The sequence below is a fragment of the Poecilia reticulata genome, linkage group LG17 (assembly GCF_000633615.1).
Source record: "Poecilia reticulata strain Guanapo linkage group LG17, Guppy_female_1.0+MT, whole genome shotgun sequence".
Classification (NCBI taxonomy): Eukaryota; Metazoa; Chordata; class Actinopteri; order Cyprinodontiformes; family Poeciliidae; genus Poecilia; species Poecilia reticulata.
The window spans coordinates 6,779,365-6,790,942 of NC_024347.1; the positions used below are offsets into that span (position 1 = coordinate 6,779,365).

Sequence of the window (11,578 nt, forward strand, 5' to 3'; positions counted from 1 at the left end):
AATACTTCAGGGAGCAAAGTAAATGTTTAGCGAAGCACCTTCTGTCCCGGCGAATTAAACTATTCCCCACTGCCCTCTGATCACATTCATCAGCCGCCGCAGCCACTTAATAGGCTGGGAATGGGCACTGCAGGCAACACGTGCACACGCACACAGGCGCGCACACGTGCACAACTTAAGAAACTCATGGAAAACCAATGTACAATATTACATTTTAGATTTAACTTAACTGAATTATTATTATTATTATTATTATTATTATTATTATTATTATTATTACTAATGTTTATTTATTTATTTTCACTGCGCAGAAAAATCATTTCCAGTCCCGATAAAGAAAACATTTATTTAATGTTCTTCTCAGTTACAATAAACCATTAAGTGTGTTGAGAACAGATGAAAAATCTTTTGTAACACATTTGCTCAAATTAACTGCAAACTGATAGATCTAAACAAATGTATCAGAGAAGATTTTTATCAACACGAGCATCAGTTAAGAAGTTGAAATTGTGACGATTTTTTGTTTAAATTCACCAACAAATCAATGAATAGTTTAGAAATTGTCATTATATTTGGTGGCATGTCAAGTAAAAACAAAATCCACTTGATATGGCTAATTTTAATAAAAGTACTTGTTTATATATTTTTGATTTGCATCTAAACAACTTGTAGTTGTGAATAAGGTTGAAGCTTCAAGACCAAATAAACGCTGGATTGAACTTTCAAAAAAAAAAAAAGTAAATAAATAAAACAATTGTCATACACCGGGAAATATTAATATATTCTTCATGTGGCCTGTTCATTAATGTTTTATTTGAAGAATAACATTGGCCAATAAATTGAGTTAGTTTTAGTTAAATTTTAGAAATCTGACATCTGATCTCAGTCTGATATGAAATGGTTTGGCTAGCGGGTTCTACAGCCGAGACGCGGAACCAATCACCTTATATTATTTCCCAACACATTTCATCACTGCCTTGATCTGTCAGTGTGCCGCTTTCAGTGAGGATTTAGGCCTCTCGGAGAACGGCTGAATACGTTCATGAATAAAGCATCCGTCACGGTTCATTACTGGAACGAGCTATAATTACCCCAATTAAAAGTCTTTTGTATAATTAATGAATTGAACAGAGCGATAATTGGATGTTAATGGATAACATTTTAGTCTGAGTGCGCACGATAAAATGTGTTGGCCCCCGGAGCCCTTGCTGTCATTTAACTATAATAAAAAGCTCGCGCAGTTAAAGCCCGTGATCCCCTCCTCTCTGGAACAACCGCAGCGCGTCCAAAGCGCAGCTTCTCTCTGCTGCCATTTGCCTCATCAGGAAAACTCACTTCTCCTCTTCTGCTCTGCTGCGCTCCGCAGGTGCCGACCTCTCATCATGCAGCACTACGGGGTGAACGGCTACTCTCTGCACGCCATGAACTCCCTGAGCGCCATGTACAACCTGCACCAGCAGGCCGCTCAACAGGCGCAGCACGCGCCCGACTACCGGCCCTCCGTGCACGCGCTCACACTGGCCGAAAGACTAGCTGGTAATTGAGCGCACGCTCTCTGTCACACACACACACACACACACACACACACACACACACACACACACACACACACACACACACACACACACACACACGCGCGCGCACACACACACACACACACACACACACGCGCACACACACACACAAACACGCACACAAACAGTGTGTGACAGTCAGTGTTTAATAAACACAGTTGTCTTAAATGTGGCCAATATAAATAAATAATGATGGCTATAAAATTTTAATTGAGTATACTATAGACATAAGACATAAATGCAAACTTACTGTATTTGAATAAATATGTAATTAAAGTATTACATAGAGAAGTAGACATATCGTTGCAAAATATCAGTATCAGTATCGGACTGATACCAGCATGGTAAGATTGATATTTTAATTTCAGATTCTCTCCTGATTTTTTTATTTCTATATTGTAGTTTCTCAAGTCTACCTCAAACAAGTTTTTGTGTTGTTTCACTGAAATGATAATCATTGTGCACTTTGCTTAGAAAAAAATCCATACAAATTTGTTTGATTTTGATATTGTTTATCTTTATCATGTTGTATAAGTATTTTATAGATAGCTATTAACTTTGTTCAAATTTGTTCAAATTATAAGTCCCAGATTTTAACAGAATAATTCAACAAAAAAAGAAAATGAAAGGTCAGAAGTTTGATATGTCAAACTTAAATTTAAAAAGTTAGTGCTTATCAGTACTATTTATTTGGTATCAGATCAATATGCATTATCACATACCTCTAACTTAGTGTGAAATTCCTGATTTAAAAATGTAATTCATTCTATGAGGAAAAAACACATTCATAATGTAATTAGCTCATGGTTCCTGTGCCTCTTTGCACCAAGAAATCAAACTTTCCCTGGACAAACTACACCATCTGCCATCTGAGCACAGTGAAATAAAACTTGCCCCCTTTTTTGTTTTTTCTTCCAACGGCTGCACATTTCAAGACATCATCTTGGAGGCTCGCTACGGCTCACAGCACCGCAAACAGCGCCGGAGCCGCACGGCTTTCACCGCTCAGCAGCTGGAGGCTCTGGAGAAGACGTTCCAGAAGACCCACTACCCGGACGTGGTGATGAGGGAGCGCCTCGCCATGTGCACCAACCTGCCGGAGGCCCGGGTGCAGGTAGACAAAAATGACCTCAGGAATTTAGTGTTCACAACATTCAGCACAGATACTTGATGAAGATTGAAACTTTTATTTTTAAAAATGTCTATCTTCAGAGAGATTACAGACAAATATGAGATCTTATTAAACTACAAAGAATTCTATTTTACATAAACACTTTTTGCATTTTTTTGCAAGGGCAAAATCTATCCAGTTCTAATCCAGAGTGACATAAATCCTGCCTTGTTCCAAACTGACAACATTTTTAAAATTTTTTCAGGACCTGACAAATCTTTCCCTTAATGTGGAAAATCTGCAAAACCCTTAAGTTTTGGCTCTACAATAGTTTACACATCTCTTTCCAAACAAATGGCTACTTCAGTTGTTTAGTACATTATCAAGTTGGAATGTACTACAGTAGAAGTTTTTGTTAAAAATATAAGTTCTTTTCACTTGACAATTTTGGCCCAGCAGACAAAAAGCTTGGACACCCCAGGTTTAGAACTTATTGCAAACATTTAAGAATTTAAGGGATCTTACTGAGCTTGTTTATGTGGTGGATTATTTTAAATAAGAATTTTTAGGTGAATACTGGCTCAAAATTCAACTGTCTCAAAGATGGATTATTGTGATAGAAAACTAAATAACATCTGTTTAGGATGGCTAACATGGAAAAAAAATCTTTTAAAATCAAAATATGAAAATATCTTCATCATAAATTTCACATACGTTGAAAAATGTTTGTCAAATAGAATAATCTCTGTTAAGTTCTATGAAATTGTAATTTCACATGATTCAAATTCAATTCAAAAATGCTTCATTGATCCCAAAGGGAAATTACATTTTGTTGAATATCATATTAGTTCAATATTCTTCAGAGTTATTATTAGCTGTATATAGTGGGCAGGAAAGACCTCCTGTAGCGGTCTGTATTACAGTGAATTTGAAGAAGTCTCTGACTGAAGACACTGTGTCTTTCTAAGTCAGTCTCATGAAGAGGATGCTCTGGGTTGTTCTTGTGTAAAATCTTCTCCTGTCCTAACTTTCAGGTTTGGTTCAAAAACCGCAGAGCAAAGTTCCGGAAGAAGCAGCGCAGCCTGCAGAAGGAGCAGCTTCAGAAGCAGAAGGATGTGTCCGGGGAAGGAGGAAGCGAGAAGGAGGAAGCTCCTCCTTCTGCCACCATTCTTCCTGACACCCAGCTCCCACCATCATCCTCCTCTCCCTCCTCCTCCTCACTGGAAACAGACCTTCCTCTGGTCCGCCACGTTCCTCTGGACATGGAGCTGAACGTGACCTCCGCAGAGCATTCGGGCAGCGACTCGGCAACAGAGGACAACGCCACCGATAAGGAGGACGAGACTAAGTCTGTCAGAGAGGAGATGAAGTGTGAGACCCCGGGTGATCCCTCCCCGGGTTGCAAACGGCTCAGCCCCAAACCGGGTAAGTTTTACAGAGAGAAACCATGTTAGTTACATTTCCGTTACAAAGGTGCACAAATCTTCCTCTATATTTTGCTAATGTCATAAAAACACAATTTCGCAATTAAGGTGTTTCTGATAAATAAGAAACAAAATTAAAATCACGTAAAAAAGTTTGTTCATGCGATGTCAATAAAAATCATGGCAGTGATAGATGTAAACAGTTACATTAAATGTATTTATAATTCAGCCATCAGATAATCTGATGGTTGTCTTATTCAGGCGTTTGAGTGACAAGCCTCTCATACCGGGAGCAGCTACATTTTGGGGTAATTGTAGCCGGTGATTTTACAGAAAAGTGGGAGGTTCAACAAGTTCTAATGAAAAACTTTTTAAACTGATGAGAACTCGTTTCTCTGTGCAGATTCCCCCCTGGTCTCTCCGTCCATAACGCCCTCCTCGTCCTCCGGCGGCCTGGCCGGCGCAGCTCCTCTCTCTCAGAGCCACTCTTACTCGTCCTCCCCCCTCAGCCTGTTTCGCCTGCAGGAGCAGTTTCGCCAGCACATGGCCGCCACCAACAACCTGGTCCCCTACCCGGCGGCTTTCGACCTCACCGCCCCATCATCGCTCCCTTACCTGGGAGTGAATGTGAACATGCCCCCGGCTCCGCTGGGCTCCCTGCCCTGCCAGTCCTACTACCAGTCTCTGTCCCATCACGCCCAGCAGGTGTGGAGCAGCCCGCTGCTGCAGGCCTCAGCTGCAGGTGGACTCAGCAGCCACAACAGCAAAACCACCAGCATCGAGAACCTGCGTCTGAGGGCCAAGCAGCACGCCGCCTCGCTGGGACTGGACACGCTGTCCAACTGATGCTCTGGCGAGACGCTCTGACGCTCTGTGTATAAGGCGAGAAGCTCCACCTGCACCACACCTACACATCCTGCTGTATGTCTGTGTGACTGTCATAGATTTCTAGCACCCATGCAAAGCTCCAGTAAGCCTGCCAGGAGGGTTTGGACCGAGGAAGATCAGACTTAAAACGGGTCATTTGGGATTTTAAGAACTGAGCTTTTGTTAAGATGACATAAACAGTTAATATCCTTCTAGCAGAGGATAACTCTCTAGTAGACATGCACCAATCAGTCGGTCAGAGTTGGGAATCGGCAAATTTTCCCTTGACTAGCTCTGATCGGTGTTTGATATATATATTTTTTATTCAATAAAAATATGAAAACTAAGAATTGTTTTGGCCTTTAACTGCATGAACGCACAACATGTACTATGATGCACTTGTTTAAAAGTAGTTCTTAGGATAAAAAGTTGGAATCAGTCGAAATCAGAACTTGCATGTCAGACTGAAAAGAAAACCAGAAATCAATACCAGTCAGAAAGTCTCTGCATCTCTGCTCTCTTTAGTACAAATCCAGATTAGCTGAAGCCAACAGCTATTCAAGCATCTTAAAGCAGTACTTTATGAAAACACACATTTGAATCTTTAAATAATTCTCACATATGTTTTAAGATGTCATTCATATAGAATAATAATCCCATGAACATAATCAATTAATGATTATTGATTGATTATTTACATGGGAAGTGGAGGGAGGACGTTGTGTGTGTGAAACTCATAGTGAGAACAGAAGATGTAAAGCAGAATAGCCACCCAACAGGAAGGTAAGACAGAACTTGTAAAATCCATTAAATAGATTTCCCTTAATTACACAATAATTTTTTGCTTTTGAAGCTGCTTTTCTTTTGTTTTAGATGGCCATTCTGAGCAGAAATGCTTTACATCTTCCAGTCTCAATATGTGTCTCAGAGGAGCATTATTGGTGGCGCACTGCCTCCAGCCTTGTCCTCCAGCGTAAATCATGATCGGCTTTAATGTAAATAACTGCACAATGCAGACTGGATGACGGCTTGAAGGTTAAAGAGATTCTTTTTTATTATCTGAGAAATTCTGTTATGTTTCATTGAATAGTTGCATTTTAAATGATTCTTTTAAAGTAATTAAACAATGAAATAAAATAGAACAGTAATTGCATAGGTGTTTTTTTTCTTCAACTTTAGTGAACTTAACTGAGCTTGGAATTAAATTAACATTTAAATATAAGATTTAAATATTTCCTTATAATAAGATATGCATCTTATTATAACAAAAATATGGTGATAGAAATGTTGTATTAGTAGAACAGCAACACCTCAGGATTTTAAGATGTTCTTACTGTTTCTAGAAGAAACAGTAAGAAGAGGGAGAGTCATTGAGTTCCTTTATGACTTCTAACAAGGTGTAAACTATCAGAGGAGTGCATTTTTATGACATTCTTGTTTTAGCAAGATATAAAACTTGTCTTGTTATAACAAAAAACTAAACTGTAACTAATTGTAATGAGAAAGTTTCTCGTTTTAATGAGAAGCCTAAATACTTTGATAAACCAGAGCTTTTGTTCTAGATTTATTGCAGAACATTTCACAGATTTCATGAAACACAGAAATCCCATTAAATGTCGCAGTCTCCAATTTGCAACATATTTAGCTTTTCCAACAAAAGACAAAGGATTCTTATGTGATGCTTTTTGTGATCAGAGTTGTCTTTAGACAACTCTGATCACAGAGTTGTCTAAAGACAACTCTGTCTAAAGACAACTTTGACCGCGCCTCCTGACGGACTAGCTGTTAGCTTCAGCCTCCAGTACCAACTAATCTGGATTTTTGGTAAATTCAGACTATCTATGTTGCACAAATTCACATCAAATGTCACCTCAGTAAACTACAGGTAAGATATTAATTGCTTCTAACCTCGCAGCAGAACCTCACTTCAAAATCCCAAACTGTCCCCTTGGGTGAGATGTTCATGTCCTCGCACCTTCTGCTGCAGACTGCCGTCCAAATGTAAATCCTTCTGTAAAAATATCAACAATAATACAACTTGTATAATACTGAACATGATGCACTAAGAGGCAACAGTCCAAGTGACAAGAAACACATTTCACACTGACTTATGCTGAAAGGGATGTAAACAATGCGCTCTGAATGAATGCGCTCTGTTTCTGTGACGATGTTTAGAAGAATACTATGAATAAGTAAAAGCACTTTGGAAGATACAGTAAATCAATAGTGACAAAAATGATCTGTAAAGTGGCTGAGCACAAGTCCTGTACGGCCCAACACGGTGATGACATCTAAACCCAGCAGCACCGTTCAAAGCGACTCATCTCCTAGTTAAATGTGCAGTGATGTGCTGCTTTCTGCAGACGCTGGCCTGATAATGAGAAAATTATTTCAGTGACTAAATTTTAAGAGCTTTTAATTACACTTGGCCCAGGGCTGAGGGAGCTGGGGCAAATGCAATTATAAGCATGCATACCATTCTAAGCAGCTCGCACTCTGGAAACCTCAAACATGATTTTTGCCATGACTTCAGCGATATCCTGTGTAAAGAGAAAGAAGGAAAAACTCTCCTCCCCCTCATATTGTGTTGAAGCCACACTGACTGTAAGTACTTGATTAGGGCTCTCATGTCTTTCTTCCACTTTCAGTTCATGTGTGCTGCAAGATTCTTTCTTCAAATGTAAAAAAAAAAAGCACGTTATTTTTTAAATATGATATACATAAAAGGTCTATCTATTAATGTTTACTTGTAAGGTAATGTATAACTCCTTATCATGATGTATAACTGATGGTGGACTTTGGCTGCCAGCTTTTAAGGTGATATTTGCTGAAAGCCATTCATAAAATATACACATCTTTACTTCTGGGAATCAATAAAAACACATAAACAAATACGATGTTCATGTGCAATGAGTCTAGACTGAAAAGTAGCAACAAAAAAAAAAACATAATTATGAATAAGATTTCATAGCATAAATAAGCCAAGCCCCGTTGTGTCGCCCTGTATGGACTCTGTTGTCGTTTTTATGCTGTCCTCTCACCGTTCTGTCCATTCTGCTGGTTTAAGTGATGAATAGATTTCTGATGGAGGAGGAGAGAAGGACAGGATCATCTGCATAGATGTTTCTATTGCTTCTCCCAATAATGTAGACTTGAACTAGAGTTGTTGTAAAGTAACTGCAAATAAAAGCTTTGCTTGGAGATCTGTAGTGGCGGTGTTTTGTACAGAACATTTACACCACATGGCGGCGCTCACAGCTGCACTCTAACTGAATCAGTTTAAAACGTAGTTGTCCTTTAATATCTTGCTATGTGACTTTATAATCAATATTATATCTCAATATTGATCAATCACTCAATTAAAATGTTGAGATTGTTCATTTCAATTCAAAAATACGTCTTTTCAAGGGGAAATTAGTTTTATGTGTTTGAGCTTCAACCTCAGTCTGTTTGTGGAACATGCTGCATTTAGAAATATTGGCAGGTGTTTTCTTTTAGAGTTAAAGCATCTACATTCTTTATAGAATACAGATAGATACTTTATTTTTTACTGTCAGTAATACTAAACAAGTTAATGGCTAATAAGAAATTTAACATCCAGCTTTACAGGTCAGCTTCATGATAATTTTGACTTTTTTAAATAATTAAACATCTAAAGCAGCAAAGCCTAAAAATATTTCTGAATGTTTTTAAATATCAGCAGGTCAAAGCAAACAGAACCACAGACTTTTAAACGCCTGAAAAAACTCTATAAGAAAGAGCAGAAAAAGATATGAAACATTTTCAGCAAAGCACAGCATGTTCACAAAGAAATAGGATTCAGATTCAAAATATTTGAAAATGTAAAAAAAAAAAAAAAGAAAAAAAGTGGGGGGTGAGATGTAATGCGTCCCCAAGGAATAGGAAGGCCATTATCCTGAAGAATGACAGCCTGGGGCGGTGATTATGCTGCTATTATATCTTTAACAGCATGGTTTGTCAAAACGTACAGACCACCGCCCACCACATCACACACACACAACTATGCACCTTACAGCATCTAAAACAGTAACCTTGCTCCTCTGACAGTAAACTTTCCATATTAGTGCCTTATTGCAGCAGTGGGACTTTGTTGTGCTTCTAATTTAATGAGCCTTAAGCGCATTGCTTCCCTTCAGTGTGTGTAAATGACTAATTTACCTCTGCGGCTGAGCTGGGTTACTTCTAGCGACGGTTATGAACGAGTCCTTCCCAAAAAGATCGGATAGAAGAGGATAATGAACTCACCAGATTAGCAGCATTAACATTGGTGTAACATCTCACCCTCACCTTGTTGTGTTTTATTACACCACAAGCAGGTGTGCGGGTGTGTGTGTGTGTGTCCTCAGCCAAGGGCGTCCGGATTGTGTGACTGATAGGACCGCAGTGTGGATGCATATCTGAAGCGTGTGTCCTTGTTATCCAGAGGAGGAATCTGTTCAGGTACATGGCAGGATTTTCTCCCATGGGGGTCTGGAGCAGAGAACATAACAATGTTCCCTCTATTCTTAACACCCATCCCCCAAACACACACACACACCCCAGGGGTTGAACAGGGATTGCTTGATTGTACTGCTGCAGGGTCAAGTGTGTTGAGCCTCACTGCTGGATCAGGTGCTTCAATCTCTAACACTCAGGCCTCTGAATGAACCTCCATCATCTCCACCATGTGCAGCGTGTACAGAAGCACAAGCATCTCCATCTACTTTGATCCAGTGGACACTAAATACTGGAAAAAAAATATGAAGAGGATATAAACTGGTTTGCATGCTGGTAAAACCTATAAAGACAAGAGCATTACAGTAGATGTGTTTCTGTTACAAATAGGCGCAAAATCTTGTTAATAGTCTGATAATGACAAAAACAACACAATTTTGCAATTGTGGTGTTTCCATTTAATAAGAAACACAATTTAAATCTTGTTCTTCTTCTTAGTTTGCACCAGAAGTAACATCCGGTTGTTGATCATTTGACTTGTGTGATGTGAAAACAAAGTGTTTCCATTGCAGTTTTGCAAAATAAACCAATTTAAATACAACCATAAACCCACCCCAACCCATCGATAAAATGTTTTCATCATATTTTTTTTTCTGAAATTGCTGGGCTTTCATTAAGCAAATTTATTTTCAACATGTCAAATTATGCAACGATATGGTCAATAGAAATGCAGCGACTGTATTGCAAAAATATTTACTACCCCCTGAACTTTTTTTTGCATTTGACAGTGATTCATTGAGTCAGTCATTCATTGAGTCTAAATTTCAATGTGTCAAATGGTTTCCTAATAAAACCTATAAAACGTGTGCATTTGCATTCAACCTTCTAAAGTCAGTGCTCTGTAGAAACGGTTTACAAAACAAGTCTTCTAAAATGTGTATTTACCAGTTTCACATATCTACAGGCTCTTGTTTTCCTCCACCTTTTCTTCTTTGTTTTGCTCAATCTTGGTCAGAATGTATGGGAACTGTTTGTGAACCTGCTGTTAAAGTCTTCTGACAAAATATCTATTTTATTTAAGTGTGGACTTTGACTGTGCCATTCGCACACAAAAAGAGTTTTCCCTAAAGTTCCACTGCTGCTCTGGATGGATGGTTTGAAAGTGAACCTCTATCCCAGTCTCAAGGTTTTCCAAACTTCAGTTTTCAGTTCCCTCCAACTATCAGATGCATCCCTACTGCAACTCACCTCAGTCTAATGAATGCATCATTACCAGATCTCTGCAGAACATGGTAACATGCTGATGAGGTTATTCAGTCATTTGATTCAGGTATGTTGGAGACGTTCTGAATACAATTGGCTGCAAGATTTTTGCAAAAGTCTTGAAAAGCCATCAGTCCAAATGATTTGCACTACTTTGTGAATTTATTACATTAACTCTTAATAAAACACATTAAGGTTTGTGGTGGTGACTTCACAAAATGTGAAAATGTTTCAGGATTGTGAATACTTTTGTATTGGAGAGTTTAACTCTAGAGCTTAAAAATGAATCGTTTTCTCATGAAAATGAGAAAGTTTCTCGTTAAATTGAGAAAACCTGAGATGCAAAAGTCGCTACGTTTCACGGTACAAGACAAGTTTTGTCTTGTTATAACAAAAACTTTATCGTCTTAATGTGAAATGTTCTTTTAGTGAGATTAGTTTATTTTGTTAAAATGATAAAGTTTCTTGTTTTAATGACACCTAAAAATCCAGGTGTTGCTGTTTTACTGTTTTAGACTTTATTATTTAAAAGAAAAAATATTTTGGTTTTAATGAGATATAAATCTTATGAGGTTATTTATTTTTATTTAATTTTTAGGGCTTTTGCATATCGATATAAAAATAAACTTTTCTCATTTAAAAGAGGCGCTGCGCCTGAATTTATTTCCAGGTTCTGGCTGTTAAACTCTTTCGTACTTTCACAAAGTATGTACAAATATTTTTGCGCAGCAGAGTGAGCAGTGAGCTAGAGTGTTTTGCACATGACCAACAGGTTGCAGTGTTTCTCTTCCTCAAATACTCAGACACACACACACGCACACACACACACACACACACACACACACACACACACACACACACACACACACACACACACACACACA

At 38.5% G+C, this 11,578-nt stretch overlaps 1 protein-coding gene across 1 annotated transcript in view; it reads left to right on the forward strand.

The window, feature by feature from the left end:
- The window catches only part of dmbx1a (diencephalon/mesencephalon homeobox 1a), a 10,953-nt gene extending 2,776 nt beyond the window's left edge, over nucleotides 1-8,177 (forward strand). The window contains exons 2-5 of the mRNA XM_008433382.2: nucleotides 1,367-1,536; nucleotides 2,510-2,688; nucleotides 3,720-4,110; nucleotides 4,513-8,177. Coding sequence (XP_008431604.1) covers nucleotides 1,383-1,536; nucleotides 2,510-2,688; nucleotides 3,720-4,110; nucleotides 4,513-4,955 — 1,167 coding nt within the window. The 5' untranslated portion in view covers nucleotides 1,367-1,382 and the 3' untranslated portion in view covers nucleotides 4,956-8,177. The remainder of the gene's footprint in view (nucleotides 1-1,366; nucleotides 1,537-2,509; nucleotides 2,689-3,719; nucleotides 4,111-4,512) is intronic.
- The last annotated feature ends 3,401 nt before the right edge of the window (nucleotides 8,178-11,578 follow it).